General features: G+C 41.2%; 1 protein-coding gene and 1 long non-coding RNA gene across 2 annotated transcripts in view; one reads left to right on the forward strand and one right to left on the reverse strand.

The window, feature by feature from the left end:
• The window catches only part of LOC116724454 (NACHT, LRR and PYD domains-containing protein 3-like), an 86,659-nt gene extending 69,415 nt beyond the window's left edge, over positions 1 to 17,244 (reverse strand). The window contains exons 1-8 of the mRNA XM_032570173.1: positions 16,985 to 17,244; positions 15,986 to 16,117; positions 15,732 to 15,851; positions 13,328 to 13,444; positions 12,249 to 12,327; positions 11,865 to 12,090; positions 9,952 to 11,737; positions 9,302 to 9,475 (exon numbers count right to left, since the gene is read on the reverse strand). Coding sequence (XP_032426064.1) covers positions 9,302 to 9,475; positions 9,952 to 11,737; positions 11,865 to 12,090; positions 12,249 to 12,327; positions 13,328 to 13,444; positions 15,732 to 15,851; positions 15,986 to 16,074 — 2,591 coding nt within the window. The 5' untranslated portion in view covers positions 16,075 to 16,117; positions 16,985 to 17,244. The remainder of the gene's footprint in view (positions 1 to 9,301; positions 9,476 to 9,951; positions 11,738 to 11,864; positions 12,091 to 12,248; positions 12,328 to 13,327; positions 13,445 to 15,731; positions 15,852 to 15,985; positions 16,118 to 16,984) is intronic.
• Positions 17,245 to 18,577: 1,333 nt separating this feature from the next.
• LOC116724708 (uncharacterized) lies at positions 18,578 to 19,720 on the forward strand. Its single transcript, XR_004340262.1, has 2 exons — positions 18,578 to 18,718; positions 19,392 to 19,720. It is a non-coding gene; the product is annotated as an uncharacterized LOC116724708 (long non-coding RNA).
• The last annotated feature ends 3,011 nt before the right edge of the window (positions 19,721 to 22,731 follow it).

Consider the following 22,731-nt stretch of genomic DNA (forward strand, 5'->3'; position numbering starts at 1 on the left):
CTGTTCCTTCTTGCACAAAGGCAGAGGTAGCGGTCCTGCTGCTGGGCTGTTGCCCTCCTACGGCCTCCTCCACATCTCCTGGTGTACTGGCCTGTCTCCTGGTAGCGCCTCCAGCCTCTGGACACTACGCTGACAGACACAGCAAACCTTCTTGCCACAGCTCGCATTGATGTGCCATCCTGGATGAGCTGCACTACCTGAGCCACTTGTGTGGGTTGTGGAGTCCGTCTCATGCTACCACGAGTGTGAAAGCACCACCAACATTCAAAACTGACCAAAACATCAGCCAGACAGCATAGGTACTGAGAAGTGGTCTGTGGTCCCAGCTGCAGAACCACTCCTTTATTGAGTGTGTCTTGCTAATTGCCAATAATTTCCACCTGTTGTCTATTCCATTTGCACAACAGCAGGTGAAATTGATTGTCAATCAGTGTTGCTTCCTAAGTGGACAGTTTGATTTCACAAAAGTTTGATTTACTTGGAGTTATATTGTGTTGTTTAAGTGTTCCCTTCATTTTTTTGAGCAGTGTATATATATATATATATATATATATATATATATATATATATATATATATATATATATATATAGAGAGAGAGAGAGAGAGAGAGAGAGAGAGAGAGAGAGAGTACAGAACAAAAGTTTGGACACACCTTCTCATTGAATTCAATGAGAAGGTGTGTCCAAACTTTTGGTCTGAACTGAGTAGAGACCAAAAGTGTGGACACACAGTTGTGTCCAAACTTTTGGTCTGTACTGTATATATATATATATATATATATATATATATATATATATATATATATATATATATATATACGATTACATGCCGCCTGATCATGTTAATGTTAGGGACTAATGACAATAATTTACCATGGCAGCTATGGTTAATTGCTATTATGTGATCAGAAGTTCTTAGTTCGGAGTGTTTAGTTTGATTCCCTTTTGGAGTTTTTCTGTGTGATTCTAAATTGCCCAGAAGTGACTGAGAGTCTGGATTGTTGCAGCTGCAGCTGGATGCACTGTGAGATTTTTATTTAAATTAAAAAAAAGAAAAGTTATTGTATATTTTTATTATCCAACCCTCTTCACTACTAACAAAATTGTGGAGAGAAGAAAAAAGATCTTTTGTGCCAAAACATCTTGTATGTAGCGCACATCAGTGTGAGTCTGTGGGGTTCAATGGGCACGCCAAAGCCTAAATCCTATTGGCCAGTTGTTTTTTTTTTTGTGAGCTAAAAATGATGAGTGGAGTTTGAACCTCTCATAGTTCTAAGATCCTGAGCTTTTTACAGTGCGCAGTTCTGGCGGGTCACCGATTTATTAGCTTTTTTTGTGGTTTCGCAAACTTAAAAGCTGACGGGTCACCAGCTGGCTGACACCAGCAGATGTCGAAAAAAATGTCTGACAGATCGATCCATCCATCCATCCATCCATCCATCCATCCATCCATCTTCTTCCACTTATCTGAGGTCGGGTCGCGGGGGTAGCAGCTTCAGAAGGGAGGCCCAGACTTCCCTCTCTCAAGCCACTTGTTCCAGCTCTTCCGGGGGAATCCCAAGGCGTTCCCAGGGCAGCCGAGAGACATAGTCCGTCCAGCGTGTCCTGGGTTTTCCCCGGGGCCTCCTCCCGGTGGGACGTGCCCGGAACACCTCACCAGGGAGGCGTCCAGGAGGCATCCTGACCAGATGCCGGAGCCACCTCAACTGGCTCCTCTCAATGTGAAAGCGCAGCGGCTCTACTCTGAGTCCCTTCCGGATGACTGAGCTTCTCACCCTATCTCTAAGGGAGAGCCCAGACACCCTACGGAGAAAACCCATTTCGGCCGCTTGTATCCGCGATCTCGTTCTTTTGGTCATGACCCAAAGCTCATGACCATAGATGACGGTGGGAACGTAGATCGACTGGTAAATCGAGAGAATCGCTTTTTGGCTCAGCTCTCTCTTCACCACGACGGACCGGTACAGCGCCCGCTTGACGGCAGACGCTGCACCAATCCGCCTGTCGATGTCCCACTCCCTTCTTCCCTCATTCGTGAACAAGATCCTGAGATACTTGAACTCCTCCACTTGGGGCAGGACACCCTTCCTGACCCGGAGAAGGTACTCTACCCTTTTCCGGCTCAAGACCATGGCCTCGGATTTGGAGGCACTGATCCTCACCCCGGCCGCTTCACACTCGGCTGCGAACCGCTCCAGCGAGAGCTGCAGATCACGACCTGATGAAGCCAAAAGGACCACATCGTCTGCAAAAAGCAGAGATGAGATCCCAAGGCCACCAAATCGGATCCCCTCAACACCTTGGCTGCGCCTAGAAATTCTGTCCATGAAAGTGATGAACAGAATCGGTGACAAAGGGCAGCCCTGGAGGAGTCCAACTCTCACGGGAAACAAGCCCGACTTACTGCCGGCAATGCAGAACAGACTCTGACACCGGCCATACAGGGACCTGACAGCCCGTATCAAAGGGCCCGGTATCCCATACTCCCGGAGAACACCCCAGAGGGCTCCCCGAGGGACACGGTCAAACACCTTCTCCAAGTCCACAAAACACATGTAGACCGGTTGGGCGAACTCCCATGCACCCTCCAGGACCCTGCCGAGGGTGTAGAGCTGGTCCAGTGTTCCACGACCAGGACGAAGACCACACTGCTCTTCCTGAATCCGAGGTTCGACTATCCGACGGACCCTCCTCTCCAGGACCCCTGAATAGACCTTGCCAGGGAGGCTTAAGAGTGTGACCCCCCTATAATTGGAGCACACCCTCCGGTCCCCCTTTTTGAACAGGGGGACCACCAACACAGTCTGCCCATCCAGGGGAACTGCCCCCGATGTCCATGCAATATTGCAGAGTCGCGTCAGCCAACACAACCCTACAACATCCAGAGCCTTAAGGAACTCCGGGCGGATCTTATCCACCCCTGGGGCCTTGCCACCGAGGAGCTTTTTAACCACGTTGGCGACCTCATCCCCAGAGATTGGAGAGCCCAAACCAGAGTCCCCTAGCTCAACTTCCTCAATGGATGGCATGTTGGTGGGATTGAGGAGGTCTTCGAAGTATTCTGCCCACCAGCCCACAACATCCCGAGTAGAGGTCAGCAGCACACCATCCCCACTATAAACAGTGTTGGTGCTGCACCGCTCCCCCCCCGAAACGTCGGATGGTGGACCAGAATCACCTCGAAGCCGTACGGAAGTCTTTCTCCATGGCCTTTCCAAACTCCTCCCCCACCCGAGTTTTTGCCTCAGCAACCACCCGAGCTGCATGCTACTTCACCTGCCGGTACCCATCAGCTGCTTCCGGAGTCCCACATGCCAAAAAGGCCCGATAGGACTCCTTCAGCCTGACGGCAACCCTCACCGAAGGTGTCCACTAATGGGTTCGAGGGTTGCCGCCACGACAGGCACCGACAACCTTGCGGCCACAGCTCCGATCAGCCACCTTGACAATGGAGGCACGGAACACGGTCCACTCAGACTCCATGTCCCCCACCTCCCCCGGGACGTGTTCGAAGTTTTGCCGGAGATGGAAGTTAAAGCTCCATCTCACAGAGGATTCTGCCAGACGTTCCCAGCAGACCCTCACAACACGGTTGGGTCAGCCAGGACTGGCTTCCTCTCCCACCACCGGAGCCAACTCACCACCAGGTAGTGGTCAGTGGACAGCTTCGCACCTCTCTTCACCCGAGTGTCCAAGACATACGGCCGCAGATCCGATGAAACAATGACAAAGTCGATCATCGAACTGCGGCCTAGGGTGTCCTGGTGAAAAGTGCACATATGGACACCCTTATTCTTGAACATGGTGTTCGTTATGGACAATCCATGACGTGCACAGAAGTCCAACAACAGGACACCACTCGAGTTCAGATCAGGGGGGCCGTTCCTCCAACCACGCCCCTCCAGGTCTCGCTGTCATTGCCCACATGAGTGTTGAAGTCCCCCAGCAGAACAAGGGAGTCCCCAGGAGGAGCACTCTCCAGTACCCCCTCTAAAGACTCCAAAAAGGGTGGGTAATCTGAACTGTCATTCGGCCCGTAAGCACTAACAGCCAAGACCCGTCCCCCCACCCGTAGGCGGAGGGAGGCTACCCTCTCGTTCACCTGGGTAAGCCCCAACGTAAAGGTGCCGAGATGGGGAGCAACAAGTATGCCCACTCCTGCCCGACGCCTCTCACCTTGGGCAACTCCAGAGTGGAATTATGTCCAGTCCCTCTCAAGGAGACTGGTTCCAGAACCAGAGCCATGCGTCAAGATGAGACCGACTATTTCTAGCCGGAACCTCTCGACCTCACACACTAGCTCCGGCTCCTTCCCTACCAGAGAGGTGACATCCCACATCCCAAGAGCCAGCTTCTGCAACCGAGGATCGGACCACCAGGGTCCCCTCCCTCTGCCGCCACCCATCACACACTGCACCCGACCCCTTTGGCCCCTCTGACGGGTGGTGGGCCCATGGGAGGGGGGGCCCATGTTTCCTCTTTGGGCTGAGCCCAGCCGGGCTCCATGGGTAAAAGCCCAGCCACCAGGCTCTCGCCATCGTGCCCCCCCTCCAGGCCTGGCTCCAGAGTGGGGCCCCGGTGACCTGTGTCCAGGCGAGGGAACACAAAGTCCAATGGTGCTGTTCATCATTGGGGTCATCGGGCTGCGCTCTGTCTGGTCCCTCACCTAGGACCTGTCTGCCTTGGGTGACCCTACCAGGGGCATGAAGCCCCAGACAGCATAGCTCCTAGCATCATTGGGGCACTCAAACCCCTCCACCACGATAAGGTGGCAGCCCAAGGAGAGGGTCCGACAGATCGGAAGGTACAAAACTATCACTGCACCTGACAAGAGCACAACCACCTCTCCAACGCGCATCATGTGCGCGTCGCACAAAAGCCGCACAAACCTAAACCACTAAAGCAGCCCCCCCCCCTTTTTTTTTTTTTTTACACAAATGATGCTAAATAATAAAGACATGGAAGTGAAGCCTGACCGTGAGATCCACGGAAAGAGGAGGATGTTGATTTCCAGGTTCAGGTGGTGTCAGACGTCCAAAGGAGGAGAAGGTGAAGCAACAATATTTGCTTAATTTTTACTCTTTTGGGAAACGTTTTGTCTAGATTAAATTGTTTAACCCGCAGTTTTAGTGCGACGCTCAGCAAGAGCAGCAGATATCAGCTAACAGGTGGCCCATCAGCTCTCTAGTTCGGGAAACATCAAAGAAGCTCATAAACCGACGACCCGCCAGAACCGAACATGGTAAAAAGCTCAGCCGGGATCCAAACCGCTCTTAGAACTATGGGAGGTTCAAACTCCTGTCATTCATTTTTAGTTTACAGAAAAAGCGCCAAGCTGCCAAATAAACAAAATAAAACTGACCAATGAGATTTAAACTTTGGTGTGCCCTTTGACCCCCACAGACTCAGACGTGCGCTACGTACAAGATGTTTTGACACGCAAGATCTTTTTTTTTCTCCACAATTTTGTTAATTGTAAAGAGGGTTCGATAATAAAAATTTCAGAAATTATTCTTTTCTTTTTCTACTTCAAGGAAAATCTTAAGGTCGGCAGAGTGGCTGCAGCCGTACAGCTTAAGGCGCTGCTGCCCTCCGATAAAATCCTGCAGGCATCTGAACAGTTCTGAACTTTAACCATAGAAAAGAGTTTTATGCATCAAGCAATTTATTTAAAACATGTGTTTTTTACAATTTACTTAAACAAATCTAAATATAAACAAATGCTATTGCTTCAATGTAAAAACATTAAATTAAATAATTTCTTTGGAAGTGCTCCCTAATGACAATGACTATTTTTAGAACTTGCTTCCCTGCAAGAACCGTGTTGGTGACCCCTGGTATAATATACAGTGCAGACCAAAAGTTTGGACACACCTTTTAATTCAATGAGTTTCCTTTATTTTCATGACTATTGACATTGTAGATTCACACTGAAGGCATCAAAACTGTGAATAACACATGTGGAAATATGCACTAAACAAAAAAGTGTAAAGCAACTGAAAATACCCCTTATTCTAGTTTCTTCAAGGTAGCAACCTTTTGCTGTGATTACTGCTTTGCACATACTCTGCATTTTCTTGATGAGCTTCAAGAGGTAGTCACCTGAAATGGTTTTCACTTCATAGGTCAATGTCAGGTCTAAATACCTATTAAACAAACACAGGAAAGACAAGAGAGTTAGATTCTTTGTTTCTCGCGAGGAGAGCAGACAGAGATGTGCTTTCAGTTACAAATCTCCAACCTGCTCTGAAAAACACATCTCCCGCTCCTCTGTTTTATTGATTTTAGGAACCCTGCCACACGGGGCGCTGCAACTCTATGGGGTGGAGTCAAAGCATTCATCACATGGTTGCAGCGCTAATAACATTCACTATCTAGACACATGTTATCTACACTCTAGATCCCTTTTGCTCCAAGCACGGCGTTGAATCGGACACGTTGTATAGCTTCAAAGCAGCGGCTTTGTAGCCCAAAGAAGCACAGAGCAGAGTTTATTGTCAGGCTTGTAAAACTCTGCTGGGAGCAACTAACACCTCCATCTCTCATAGGAAGTCCTGCAGGGCAACAGCTGCTGAGAGTAGCTGTCACCTCTCTCTTCCAAGGAGGGATTAGGAAGGAGTCAGAATTAATTAACATACAGAAACTTTATCTAAATGTAACTACAAGGCTACATGATACAACAAATATTTGATAATTACTAATAATACAATTTACCTAACAGTCAACCTGCCCTGTCAGGTTAATAAGTGGGATTTCTTGCCTCATAAATAGTCATGAAAATAAAGAAAACCCATTGAATTAGAAAGGTGTGTCCAAACTTTTGGTCTGTACTGTATATATATATATATATATATATATATATATATATATATATATATATACAGTGTTGTATAGTAACGAAGTAAAAATACTTCACTACTTTACTTAAGTATATTTTGGAGTACTTCATACTTTCCTCGAGTATGAAAATTTTTGATGACTTTCACTTTTACTTCACTATATTTCCGAACTTAATCGCGTACATTTACTCCGATACATTTTCAATGTGTGGTTTAGTTACTCGTTACAAAAAAGCGAGAGAGAGAAACAAAGTGTGTTGATCCCACCTACTGATTAGCAAGTAGCAAGCAGGCTACCGAACAAAGTCGGTAGCCTACTTGCCTGGGCTTGTTCATCACCTCCAATAGGATACACCTGTTTCGCTTCTCCCATTAAACACAAAGCAAGTCTCGCAATCAGCCGCAGCCACATGGAGGAGGAGACGGAGACCACAACGACTGCAACTACGTCGGACACGGCTCCAGGGGAACCACCAGCTGGTGATGAGAGCCCATGGCCTTATTTAAACACAATACACTCTTTCGTGGGTGTTAAAGATTCGTCGTACCGCATGCAGTTTATGTTATTCCTGCCCGAAGATGTGGAAATTCTATCTTACAAAAACTCCCCGTCCAACTTGAAGAAACACATCGAGGTAACGTCTTATGAAATGGTTATAATCCTCCTGTTTCAGTAACTATAGCTTGGTCACTAGGCACTACTGTATTGTGAAACGTTGACCATAAATGAACTTTGTTTGGCATTGTTTCAGTTCCACACGTGGTGTATTTAGCTTAGGCCTAATGTTGACTGTAGCAGGCTACCTAGACTCCTCTGTTCAAGGGGGGCAGAAGCCATAGCAATAGCAATTTAGACTAAATTTAACGAATATAGGAAAGGCATGCAAGTTCAAAACCACAAACCATTAACATGTGCTACTCTTTAAAACTGGAACAATTTATTAGCAGGTTTAATTTTGCCTGCACTTGGTTGGGTACATTATTTTAAGTGTATTTGACAAGTTTACCAAAATATAAAAAAAGCCATTCAAACTGCATTTGCCTTGTTTTACTTTTTACTTGTACTTTTCATTACATTACTTGAGTACATCCATTTTTACAGTAATTTCCATACTTGAGTACAAGAAGTTTCAGATACTTTAAGACTTTAACTCAAGTAACATTTCAGTCAGTGACTTCGACTTTTACCAAAGTCATATTTTGGAGAGGTACTTATACTTTTACTTGACTCTGAGATTTCAGTACTTTATACAACACTGTATATATATGATATTCAGTCTTTGAGTATGGAAGATTGTTTTAACATGTTGCTTATCCTCTAACTGTCTTGTATTTTCTAACCTCTCTCTGTCATGAAAATGTGGTGTAGAGGTGGTGAGGCAGACGCTGTAGACCCAGGAAGATGAGTAATGAAGGTTTTTATGCGGAATAAAGTCTAAACAGTCCAAAACAGTCCAAAAATACAGGCAGCACGACTGAGCGGAAGCCAGGGCTCAACTCCGGTAGCAACTGCTTTATGAATGGACACACGAAAGACTGAGCGCACATGAGACGAGGACCCGACAAAGACACAGACACACAGGTGACACTAAATACACAGGAGGTAATCAGGGAATGAGAAACACCTGGGAGTAATCAAAGGGAGACAGGAAAACACGGAGACACAGATACACAGGAAACTCAAAAATAAACATACAGAAAAACACGGATCATGACCTTAAACCTCTCGGTTCCACATGGAGCTATATTTGGCCCCCTGCTGCTCTGACTACCATGTCATTGTGGTTCCAGTAGATGGATCGGTTTCCCAGGTTCATTCAGTACCGTGTGAAAGATTCCTACAGTTTAAATGGCCATTTGCAAAGTTAAACAAACAAACTTGACAGCATTAACTTGAGTTTTTTAGCTTGTCATAAGAGACAAAAAGGGGGGTTCAAAATGTTATCCATTAGTTTATAAATGCCATGGTTGTAAACTAAAAATTTAATTAGCAAACTAAATATTTAACTTTATACTCAATGTTTTCCAACAGACTGACAAAATACATTTCTCCCTCTTCCTCCTCTATCAGACCTTCTCTGCTCCTGCAGCAGCTTCCTCCATACCTGAGAGTTTCCAGTTTTGTAGGTAATAAATTTAAACATTAGTCACATGTCTAACAACTGCTGGGAGGAAAGATCATTTTGTACTTAGGATGCAGCAATCGGTCAAGTTCCCACAGTTACACAATCAGTTGAAACCTGATGCCCACATTCTAAATAACCTCTCATCTTGGTTCTTTAAGCCTGGAATTAATGAAAACAAAACAACATTTATATGTTGTGACGTAGCATGGTTAGCCACGCCTCAGTTAGGCATAGATTTTTATTGTTATTATGTATTATTGAAATAACATTTACATCATATCTGAGAGCAGCTAATGGACAGTAATTTGGTATGACTTGGATTGACAACATTTTACCTGAGAGTTTCCAGGTTGCAGTTTGGACTCTTCAGTCCAGCAGAGAGAAGCTTCACTCCTGAATCCTGCAGGTTGTTGTTACTCAGGTCCAGTTCTCTGAGACTGGAGGACTGGGAGCTGAGAACTGAGGACAGAGCTTCACAGCTTCTCTCTGAGAGGTTACAGCCACTCAGTCTGAGGAGACAGGGAGAAAAATCTATTATGAAAGAATTCGTAAAATTTTTTTTACTTTCCAGTCATTTATGTTCTTTTTTGAAAGATTGAAGGAACACATATCTTGCACATATTTATGTTGCATTTTGTTGTGAACTGGTTCGGTCAATAGTTTGGTAGCCATCTTTAAAGGACTGATCTAAAAAGAACAAGGAGGCTGGCAGCAAAATTTTTGAATTCCACAATAATACTAAATTCATCCAGTATCAGTTTTAGCAGAAAGAGTTTTGCTTCTTTAATAATGCATAATGATGATGGTGTTGTTATGGTGATGATGTTACATATTAATAGACATTCTCCCCAATGTATCCCTGGGGGCGACATCTGGGAGATAATGCATCAATAAATAAAATAAAACAACATGAATCAATATTTAGCACATCATTAAAAGTTTTCACTTGTTCAACAATAAATGCAGTAACAATCTGTGACCTTACAGAGCTTTGTTGGAGGCTTTAACCACTGGCAGCAGCCTCAGAAGAACCTCCTCTGAAGCAGAGTATTTCTTCAAGTCAAACACATCCAGATCTTTTCCTGATGACACTAAGATGAAACCCAGAGCTGACCACTGAGCAGGAGACAGTTTATCTGTGGAGAGACTTCCTGAACTCAGAGACTGTTGGATCTCCTCCACTAGAGAATGATCATTCAGTTCATTCAGACAGTGGAACAGATTGATGCTTTTCTGTGCAGACACATTTTTACTGATCTTCTCCTTGATGTACTGAACTGTTTCCTGATTGGTCTGTGAGCTACTTCCTGTCTGTGTCAGCAGACCTTTTAGGAGTCTCTGATTGGTCTGCAGTGAAAGTCCCAGGAGGAAGCGGAGGAACAAGTCCAGGTGTCCATTTGGACTCTGTAAGGCCTGGTCAACAGCTCCCTGATGGAGAACCTTTAGTTTAGATTTATTAAATAATAAAGATTTCTGAGATCTTCCTCCCATCAAGATGACACCAAAGTTGATGAAGGTCCGATGAACATGAAGAGCAGCCAGAAACTCCTGAACACTCAGATGGATGAAGCAGAACACCTTGTCCTGGTACAGACCTCTCTCCTCTTTAAAGATCTGTGTGAACACTCCTGAGTACACTGAGGCTGCTCTGATATTGATGCCACACTCTGTCAGGTCTGATTCATAGAAGATCAGGTTTCCTTTCTGCAGCTGATTAAAAGCCAGTTTTCCCAGAGACTTGATCATCTTCCTGCTCTCTGGACTCCAGTGTGGATCTGTTTCAGCTCCTCCATCATACTTGACCTTCTTCACTTTGGTCTGAACCACCAGGAATTGGATGTACATCTCCGTCAGGGTTCTGGGCAGCTCTCCTCCCTCTCTGGTCTCCAACACATCCTCCAGAACTGTAGCAGTGATCCAGCAGAAGACTGGGATGTGGCACATGATGTGGAGGCTTCGTGATGTCTTCATGTGGGAGATGATCCTGCTGGCCTGCTCCTTATCTCTGAATCTCTTCCTGAAGTACTCCTCCTTCTGTGGGTCATTGAACCCTCTGACCTCTGTTACCATGTCAACACACTGAGGAGGGATCTGATTGGCTGCTGCAGGTCGTGTGGTTATCCAGAGGAGAGCAGAGGGAAGCAGTTTCCCCCTGATAAGGTTTGTCAGCAGAACATCCACTGAGGTGGACTCTGTAGCATCAGTCAGGATCTCCTTGTTGTAGAAGTCCAGAGGAAGTCGACTCTCATCCAGACCATCAAAGATGAACAGAACCTGGAAGTGTTCAAAGCTGCAGATTTCTTTGGTTTCACTAAAGAAATGATGAACAAGTTCCACCAAGCTGAACCTTTTCTCTTTCAGCACATTCAGCTCTCTGAAAGTGAATGGAAATATGAACTGGATGTTCTGGTGGGCTTTGTCTTCAGCCCAGTCCAGAGTGAACTTCTGTGTTAGGACTGTTTTCCCAATGCCAGCCACTCCTTTTGTCATCACTGTTCTGATTGGTTGATCTCTTCCAGGTGGGACTTTAAAGATGTCTTCTTGTCTGATTGTTGTTTCTGGTCTGTGTGGTTTCCTGGATGCTGTTTCAATCTGTCTGACCTCATGTTCATCATTGACCTCTCCAGTCCCTCCCTCTGTGATGTAGAGCTCTGTGTAGATCTGGTTCAGAAGGGTTGGACTTCCTGCTTTAGCAATCCCCTCAAACACAGACTGGAACTTCTTCTTCAAACCTGATTTAAGTTGATGTTGACAAATTGCAGCACATTGTTCTAATAACACAAAAAGTAAAATCAAGAAGATCTCAAGATGTTTTGCATAAATGTGATTCCATCTCTTCAAATTTCAATAAATGTGTGATTTATCCATCAGGTTAAACCTTTGTAGAAATCCTCTTACTTCTCTGCAGACGGTCAGCCAGCTCCTCCTGCTTCATCCTCCGCAGGAAGTTCAGTGTGATCTTCATCACTGCCTCTCTGCTGCTCCTCCTCTGCTCTTCATCTTCACCTTCCAACACATCATCATCTCTCTGACTCTCTGAGCATTCTGGGTCATTTGGACTCAGAATCTTATGGATCTTCTTCAGTTCGTTCTTCAGAAAAGTGACAATGTTGTCCTCCAGCGTCTGGAATAGTATAATAGATGAAGGAAACATCAGACTGAAATCGTGGAGCCAAACACCAGATGGATGTTTGACAGACTGACACTCCTCTGGTCTACAAAGTGCAGCATGGAGATGACTGTGAACAGAACTCATGGAAAAGTTGTTGTTCATGTACAGACCATAAATATGGAGTCCAGCTGTGTTTGATGCTGCTGGGCAGACGGACCACTGGGAACCTCTGAGCTCTGCTGGTCCACTCTGTGGAGGAACCAGGAACAATTAGGAAGTCAGGAAATATTCATCCAGCAGTATTCAGAAATGAAATCAGCAAGACTTTCACATTAAATGTACTTGAAGCAGAAACACAGAGCATCATATGAACAAAATGGAGTGAAGTTAAAAAGAGGAAGATGAACTACAAGGATGAAGAGCAGTAACACCAAAATCACCTAGAAGACATTTTAAAAGGTTGATGCTGAACTTGGACTTCAAACAGTCCAAACTGTCATTAGATCTGATGCTGGTGGAGACAGTTTCCCAGAGCTTGGGGACAGTGGAAGTGAAGGCTCTGTCCACACAGGTCTTCAGGACAGTGTGGGACATCCATGAGGTTCTGATGACTAGATCTGGGGTGATGTGGACATGGAGGAGGTTTGAGATATGTGGGTTTGTGTCCATGTGGGGTCCTCTTCTGGATGTTTTAGAGAGGATTTTAAAATGGATCCTGTAGATTCCTGGAAGCCAGTGAGATCACATTGTATCTGTCCACACAGAGACAATCAGAAAGTAAAAGTCCATGATGTGATATCCGGATGTGAGCAGTGAACCAGGTGAACTAAGTAGTTATAAAGATTTAATGTTCCTGCTGATCCCACTAAGAACCAGCAGAACCTCTGATGGTCCACATCAGCTCAGTTTGGTTGAGTTCCAGCAGATCTCACCAACCACATCATGAAGCTTTCCTTCCCTGCTGAACTGCTCTCACAATGCACACAGGAACCAAGTCCTGATGGACCAGACTGGCTTTACCAGGTATTTCCCAGTGGAAATCTTTTCTACTGTTAGTCTGACATGAAGCCAGGAAGCAACAGAACATCATCATCAACATCCCAGAGATAAAGATATGAAGGTGTTTTCATGAGAACAGATCAGCTGAATTCTGTAGATAATTGATCCAACCTCTCTGTAAATATAACTGGAAACATCTGAGTTCTTACTGGTTCAGTTTCCATAGGTTTAGCAATTAGAAACAGCTCACCTCTCTGATGATGGAGGTCCAGGAGATTTAAAGTGAATGAGAAGATCCATTGAACCGTCGCTCTTAAATGACACACAGCTGGGTTCTGATTCTTCTTGTGTGAAAATCTGATGGATTCTGGTAAAAAAGAAACTCATTAAAATCTTTCCTTTGAGTTTTGCTTTGAAGATATTTTTAATGTGGTTCATTGTAAAATAAAGAGCTGTGAGACACAACAGAACCAGACAGATCATCGACTCGATGTTCTAAATGATTCCCATCAGAACCGGTCCAATCCTCCAACATGTTCCTGATCATTGATCCTCCTGAATAATGTCCAGTCTTCTTTAAAGAGCAGAAAGATTTGTTTCTGAGACCAACATGTTGGTTTGAAATGACTGAGAGAAGTTTGGTGATCTTAGTGTTGAGCTCTGACATGGAGAAGAACCAGGAATCATTTCCACTCTGACCGTCCAAGGAGGATCTGACGGAGCTTCAATCAGAACTGAATGTTAAGTTAGAGAACATGTCGTTCTGAATGCAATTCATAGGAGACATTATTTAGTTTTACTGTAAATTTACTTCTGCCTTTGTGTCTCTGTGTTAATATTAATATTTGATTAAATAAATGAATCGGTTTCATTTGGAAAAATTAAGTTGATGAAAATGCATTTAAATGTTTGTGGGTCAAAGGTCATGTCAACATGATAGTTTCTGTGTCTTGATTGAAAAGTGAGTTCATTATGGGTCATTTTTGTCCCCGTTATTCATCAGCAGTAATTGGGTGATTCTCTGAATTCGATACATTTTGGCGTCTCAGATTACTTAAAAATATATCACAATAAATTGTGTTTTTGATCACTGCATCTATTGAAGGATTCTTTAAACTTCCAGGAAAATATGTCTCCCCACCTTATTCATGAAATCCCAAACAGTATTAAGAATTTATTTGTTACTTAGGTTGCTTTAAATTCAACCCCATAAAGGGACAATTTCATTCCTCTATGAGTAAAACTCTAACATAATTAAACTAATTCTTCCAGTTCCTTTTAGATGACCTGTCCCTTGATATTAATGTATATCTTATTTGATTCTGAATCATAATAATTAGACTGATAAGTAGAATATGGCAACTTGATGTAAAAGTACTTTTCATAAATCATAAAAATATACTTTAAAATAAACATTAAATCAGGCTTTTTTATGTTTTTGAATCATTCTTTAAACTTTGCATACAATCCAATAAATATTGGTCTAATATTTGCTGTTATTATAAAAAAAATCATAACAATGTATCAAGTAACGGTTGAACCCATTGTAACAGTTGACCAGACTGTAACGGGGTTGAAGATTTTTACTAAAAGTTGCCATAAGTCCACATTAGCTAGGTTATGGAGCAACATATGATATGATGAAAACAAGAATTAATATGTTTCAAAGACCATTCTTTACTTTTTCCCAAACAACAATAATTATCATTTACATGCCTAAAGGTGTTGAAAGGTTGAGCTTGACAATGACGATGTTTGGATAAAAAATAATCAAATATCAGTAAGAAACTATATTAACACTTAAATCTCTTTACAGTGTGAGCAGGAAAAAACTTAAGTGATGTCGCTTCCAGTGTGCTGAGGAAATTGGACTGAACCATTATTTATAAAAAGGAGGGATTGGTCTGCTGTTACAGGGTTAAACAAAACCAGAGGGACATGATTAAAAAGTGATATTTTATAAATAATTCATATATTTTTCTCATATTTCTTTTATTTAGATTAAAGTATACCTTAAATGTTTAAAATGGTACAATTAAATTGCAGTTACTGGTTAGTTTCATTTGTTTTATATTCAGTGAAAAATTAACATTGGTCAGTGGGGACATGCTCATTTGGCTGACCTCTACGCTTCAACAAACCATCAAATCTTTCAAAATATAATTATGAAACTATATTTGTATGTTATATTACCAAGACACATGGATATTTCCATTACTTGATTTTTCTCAAAGAATGTGGGTTGAATTATATGAAAACATTTGAGATAAACCTGTGAGACACAAAACACACTGAATTCAGAGAATGACCCAGTTGCTTATTTATGGTGTCAGTTAGAGACCATCTGGTTCTGAAAGATATCCACATGAGATATTTTTTATCTTAACTGTGGAAATGGTTAATAATCCACTATGTTGGATGATGTTTGAACCACAGAGATGAAACTTTAATCATAAAATTAATTCATAAAAGCCTTTATCTTTCAGCATTACTTTGTCTGGAAAATAAATTAAATTTAGATTTAGAGAACAATCCAAATATCAATCTAGAAATTAAATTCACTTCTGCCTTTTGTGTTTGTGTGTTAAATTAATATTGGATGGTCACAATAACAAATATAAACTGAACAGTTACAGCAGTTAGAAACAGCTCACCTCTCTGATGGTGGAGATCCAGGAGATTTAAAGTTAAGGATCTCATCCTTTGACCTGTCGCTCTTCAAGGACACACAGCTGGGTTCTGCTTCTGGTTCTGGTTTGAGTCTCTGATGGATCCTGACAGAAACATGATGATTAAAGCTTAATCAGCAAAGAGGAGCAGCAGCAGCTTCATCACCACGTCTGTTCTGGCCTGATATAGTGAACGCTGTGTGAAAAGGGCTGTGGACAGTTAGAGATGGTGACCTCACCTCTGACCTTTGCTCTGGGGCTCATCTTCCCCACACAGAGTGGTTTTAGAGGGAGGGACTCCCTCCTCTCTGTCCTCACACTGATCCATGCTGCTGAATTCACATCAGCTCACACACACTTTCTACCTTCACCTGCAGAGGAAACACACATCATTCATCTGCACATCAACTCTGATCATCCTTTACATCATTAGAGCTGGAAAAAGATCAGCTGCTCCTCCTCTGATTGGCTCTTCTTCTCTGCTTCATATCAGTGTCAGGTGAATGCAGTCAGACAGCAGAGAGGCAGAGGAAGCTGCCATCAGCTGCTGCACTTCTACTATCAGTCCACTAGATGGAGACATGGAGCAACATTTACATTCACTGATTCAACCTGAACAGGAAGTATTTTAGTTAGTTAATTATTAATCTCTACAACAAGTGTGACCTGAACAAGTGGATTATCTGCTCCATCAAAATCTGACTGAATCAAAGACATTTTAAGAATAATATTTCAATTTGAAACAAAGCAGAAACGAAACTCTTTTGTTTGACATTAGTGGTTGAGACTATAGTTTGATTCCAGGAATTAAAATGATGAATGATTTTGTTTAGAGAATAAAATAAAGAAACATCAACTTTCATCATGTTTTTCTTCCAATTCATCAATAATTTAATAATCCTGTAGATTAGCTTTCAAACAGAAGAGATGAAACTTTGAGCTGAATTTAAAAGGGAACATTTTCTCTAAATGTCAGAGAACTGAAACAAGTAGAAAAGTTTCTGTAGATAAACTTCAAGTAGAAAACAAAACAGACTTACAGTTTGTTCAAACTGTCCAAAGAGCTGAAGACGAACATCTGAACAACAGACTGAGACCCAACAGAACCGCAGGAGAACCAGACTAATGCCACACCTGTACAGAGACACAACAGAACTGGACTTTTAGCTGACCTGAACAACATGAGTTCAAAGTCAAAGTGTTATAAATGTTGCATAAGTGATTATATGACAGCTCACCTGGTTTGTAGTTTCTTCTTTCAGAGCAGCAGAACCAGGAAGTAGAAGGTCTGCAGTGAAATCAGAGGCAGGTTGATAAATCTTCATGAGACAGGAGAGAAGTTCTGATGAAAATGTTTCATGATGGAGTCATGAGGAGAAATGAGCCCAGAGAAAAGAACAGCTGGTTGCTTCCTGCTGCTGTAACTGGTCAGAATATAATTACAAGCAGAAAATAATCAGAAACATTAAACTAAACTATAATTCTTAACATCACCACAGTACTGCAGCTAAAACCACACATTGTTCTAATGCAGATTATTCCTAAAGCTCCTATATAATGATTGATCATTATGTTAGTGTGGTGAGCAGAGTGAGGACAGTCTCTGTTTAAAACCAGGATCAGCTGAGGAGGTTCTGCTGATCCAGGTTGAAACCCTGATTTCATTTCAATCATCAACCTGAATTTAAAGTCAGAGTCAGATCAAGCAGCAGAGAGGTGGCAGCTTGTTCCAGACTCATTATTTACACATGCAGCTGTTTTCCAGCTGTTCTCCACAGCTGGAGGGAGGGGGGATGTTTGGGAGGAGAGAACCTGAACATTCAACCTCCAGGTTTCACAGCTGGATTCTGACCTCAGCAGCTGGAACAATGACACAGATGAAACCAGTGACTCCTGAAAAATGGGATGTTTGGATCTGAGCAGGTCTGCAGATTCCACTGACTGGGATTTATTCAGAAAATGTCTCAGAGCTGAGAAGAGCTGAGCTTCTTTAGACTGAATGCTGGGAAATCTGCCCTCCTCCCATTCAGTGATGTTCAGGCTCTGAACTTTAAAAACTAAAATCAGTTGGAAACATCAGGAATTTTGTCCACTAATAGTGATAATAATAAAACCAAACACTTCTGCTGTTAATTTAGTAAAGTCGCCATCTTGTATTTTAAAAATTGTTTCTCTTTTTAACAAATCAAACTGATTAGACTTATTATTTTGAAGCAACAACCATTAGTTTAATTTATTGATTATGTTATTGGCTAACTAATATAAACTTAGACTGATGTATGGAGGAACAAACATGCCTCAGTCAAGATAATCACCATTTATATCATAATTATCACCATAACAACATAAGCTAACAAAGCTAACATCTTGTATTCCACATATATAAAGATTGTAATTTTTAGATTAAAATATATAGAAAATTATATATTTATGTCCAGTTTTATTTGCTATAACAGAGTTTTAGGGCCACACTAAGGAAAAATATACAAATAAAATGACAAAGTAAGTGTGTCTGTTTGGTGGGAATATTATTCTAAGTTAACATCTGCTGATCATGTTACATTAAATGCTTGTGAATCTCACCAACAGAACCTGTTTGGGTTAAACACACAAGGTAGGAAGTTGTTTTCCTGCAGCTGCTTGGGAACCAGACTGTCTCTCCGTGTTTTGGATCCTTATCCTTGATATAAAACCTGCATGTTGACTCTGCCTGTTAGAGCTTTTCACTCTGAACTGCTTCATTATTGATTGTCTTACAAGCTCTCTGTATTGTGCACAATATACAGATAAACCTGATTGAGTGATGTCATCTATCAGAGCTTGAAAATTAATTTCTTCCACAACAACTTGGTGCCAACCTGGACACTCGGCTCCAGCCTCAAACCTGGATTAGGATTAAAGAGAGACGAGGGCTGCTGGTCGGCTCCACGGCTCCAACGCTGAGATCAACAAACTCAATCCACTGATATCTGGTGAGACTCTCACTCAGGTAATAAATTAACTTAAAAACTCTAAATGACAGAATCTAAAATAGTAAAGGATCTGATAAACCTTTCTCCCTGAGGATTGAGATTGACCAGATTAATAGAGATTACAAAGGAAAAGAATTTTAAAAAGAAGAAAAGTAAGAGAAGAAGAGAAGACAGATCTTTGTAAAAGTCAAAGATTATTTTCTTGAAGATACCTGTAAGGGTGTCTGTCTAAGAAATTGAGAACTTACAGAGATTTTATTGGTTTTCTTGGAAAGCTGAAGAAAAAACCTTGATAGAGTTTTGATGGAACCACAGGTTCTAGGATGAGTCCTAGTTAAAGTCCTTATCGGAGAATAAGGCAGGTATTTACTAGAGTTTTGGTTTTTAAATTCAGGGAACCAAACCTTTAGAGAATCCTAAAGACGTTTATCAGAAATAAAGACCCTCTTAGAGGATTAAGAGGCAGAGCGACCACAAAGCTGATTGGTTTGATTCTGTGAAGACGTTTGCAGCGTAAAGAGGAAATCCCACCTATTCAGAAGAATTGGCCTGAGTGGTTCCAGGGTCTTTTCTCCTCCTCAGGGTGAATTGTTTCACTATATAATAATGAAATAGTCAGAAAAAAGTCTGCATGGTGTGAATGAAAGGATAAAAAGTGTCATTTTTCTTGCAGGTGGTTCATTGAAGCTGATCGTTCTGAAAGGAAGAGAAAGAGAATTAGAAGCAGAGGAAGTGAACTGAGGCAAAGAAATCAGAAACAAAGAGTTTAGTTCATCTGGAGAAACACGAGGAAAGTTTGGATGAAAGAGAGAGAACGAAGAGAAAGACAGAAAAATGATAAACAAATGGAAATGCTTCTATTACTGAACATAAATCTTTTGTCAATAAATTACAGGCCTTAATATGTTTTATGTTTTTGTGTGTTTGAATAAGCAAATGATTTTATTCCTTAAAAGGATGAATAATAAGTGACTAAAACAAAATAAACCAAATCGATTTCTATTTGCTTCTTTTTTTCCCTCTGTCTGAGCCTTGCTGCGGTGCATCTGACCTCTGACCTCAACTCCTCAACCCTGTCCTCCATGGACCAGATGATGTCCCTCTCACACCACCAGCTGATGAAAGAGATCCAGTGGATCCAGTGGATCAAGAAGATCAGGAAGATGAAGAAAACCTTCATCACCTCCAGCCACTGAAGTGTCTGTTGATCCTGATTTTTATTTTTGACACCAGAGAACTGATGGAACATTTCCATTCAGGGGACGACTGTCAGGTCTCCTGTTGGACATTTGGACTGAAACTGTGTGTGACTGAGCTTTAACAACCTCCGCTGGTCTGCTGTCCAGTATCAGCGCAGAGAAAGAAAAGATAAACATGATTCAAAGCTGTGAGAGGAGAAGACACCACTCTGAACTGGTGATGCTTGTTTCATCTGTGGACAACATGGACATTGACTGAGGGACGATCTGGACCAGCCAGAGATCCAAGACCAGAACCAGTTGGACTGACAGGGAGCCGGAGGAGAGAGACGGGGAGGATTTCACTGCAGCGACGCCGACAGCAGGAGGGAGAGAGAGAAGAGAAAGGAGACATTTAAGATAAGTTACACACACACACACACACACCCACACACACACACACTACAACGAAGACTGCTGGCTTAGTAACCCCGTTCATATTTAGAAATTCTTTAGAAAGAAAAGAATGACTTCAATAGAGTTTTTATGCTCAATAAATAGAGAAACTCTTTCAATTGTTCCTGTTAATTCTAAGTCCTGAACAGAAGGACCAACACTAATGACCCTCTAAGGGCCCATGAACCATAGATTGAGAAACTGTGAAGGGAAACTGCAATCACTTTAGTTCTGCAATGAACTAACAAAATTATGTAATTGAATTATAGCAAGTAAAACAGATAGAGAACATTCTAAACAAAAAAATGGTTTGAAATAAATGTTTTAAAATCAATAAATAAAAAACTGAATAGTTTTAGACAAAGACAGTAAATTTAATGTTGAATAGGAATAAAGTCAAAGTTTCTCCTGGATTCTAAATGTTTTGAAAACTTCTGACACTCAGATGGTTGAGATTTATTTTGTTCTCCTTTTTGAAGATCTATGCTGTAGTTACATATTAGTATGGGAATAAACAAAACATCTTTCAGGGTTAAGAATTAGAGATCATTAATACTGCAGTGTTTAGAACATTTTGGTATACCATATAATATTTGTTGTATTGAAATTGAATAGAAGGAAATTCTTATAAAATAAAGCTGTGATACATTTGAACTAAGAGGTTAAAAAGACTTTTTGTTTTCCTGGAAATATTTGTTATAACAAAACCTAAAATTAGTGAAGCTTCAGCAGAAACTTGATCAATTTGTTGCTGTGATCCTAAATTATATTGAGATTTCTTGTTTGACTGTGAACACATAACTTAAAACAGGATCCTGTAGATTAGAGTTCAATTCAAACATTAAAATATGTTAAAAGGAGAAAAATTAGAGAATCTTGAAGCTTCAGTAAATTTGATAATTACAATTTGATAAAATAGACAAAATGAGGACTGACTGGAAATTATTGACTGTGATGAAAATTTAACTGATTCTAAATTCTGACTGTTTGTTTGTTTCATATTGAATGTTTGTGTGTTTTGTGTTTGATAAATATTGTTTACTAAACTAAAATTAGTTAGAGTTTGATGAAGCAACTTAAGTTTCTAAAGGAAAATTGCATGAGATGATCTGAGATCTTAGTTTGTCTTCAGGATGGTAATTTTTATTTTTATACTTTGACAACCAAAATGATATTTTGCTCTGTTAATTCTAACAGTGTAAGGAGGAAGTAGGACTGCCTACAGTCGACCTTTGAACTGTCTGAGACTGACCCCTCCTAGCTCCTCCCACCTGCTGGATTTGTTCCCGCCTTCAGTTTCCATAGCAACGCTCCCTTTGAGTTTCACAGAGTTTAGGAAGAAAGAAAAAACCTGCCATGCTTGATAGAATGAATGGATGTTTATATAATAACTGAGCATGAAATTATATAGTTAGTATTTACATATTAAAGATTAATAAACAGTTTAAATGGTTTTTAAGTATTTTCTTTACTTTGGAGAATAATAAGGGATTTATTTGTATAAATAACTTTTCATAATGACATATAACACTTTTAAGAAAATCAATGCAACATTTTAGCAGCTTTAGATTCCATTCCTTCCTCTTTACTTAAAAAACAAAACAATCAAACTCAAAGCTTCTGAAACTCTTTAAATTCTTTCTTTGGGAATTACTTAATGGAAATAGCTAATGGCTTCTGTTATGAAATAATGCACAATATAATGTATGAACCTTTGGATGAAATGCATCATGGGATGCTTTGCTGGTTGATCCCCAATGTCACATAATATGTTACACAATGTTTTGGATTGATTAAATTAATTGAAAACTGATTTAACATTTACTTTTTAAAACTAAACTTAAAATTGGACTTTACAATAAACATAAACCTTTACTAGGCTTCCTTTAATTGGAGAGTTAACACACAAGTAAATCTTGACTAAATTCAGTTGATTCAACATCGTTCTCACATAAATATGTTATAATTTACAGTGTAGATGGGTAAAATAATGAATAGAGGTTCTGTTTGCTGAAATGATTGGATTTTCCAAAATGCTGCAAATCCTTAAAAGTATGAATACAACATTTTAGCCTAATGAGACTAAATTTACAGTTTTAGACGAGGATAAAAACATAAATCAACCTACATTCAAACTTCAAATTAGATTTGAAGACTCTGTGTGGAAGTGAGGCCCACACTGCTGAGCTCATACGACACAAACCATTGAAATTAAACATATTACTTAGCAGATGGCTGGTTTCTGATGCTTCTGATGACTCGGTTGCCAATGGCGACAGAAGAGCTGATGCTGCTGCTAAGCTAGCTGCCCAGAGACCTCAGGCAGTAAACTGCCCCTTCTTTCACACTTGCTGATGTTAAGATGGTTCAATCCTTTGC

The sequence above is a fragment of the Xiphophorus hellerii genome, chromosome 8 (genome assembly GCF_003331165.1).
Source record: "Xiphophorus hellerii strain 12219 chromosome 8, Xiphophorus_hellerii-4.1, whole genome shotgun sequence".
Taxonomy (NCBI): Eukaryota; Metazoa; Chordata; class Actinopteri; order Cyprinodontiformes; family Poeciliidae; genus Xiphophorus; species Xiphophorus hellerii.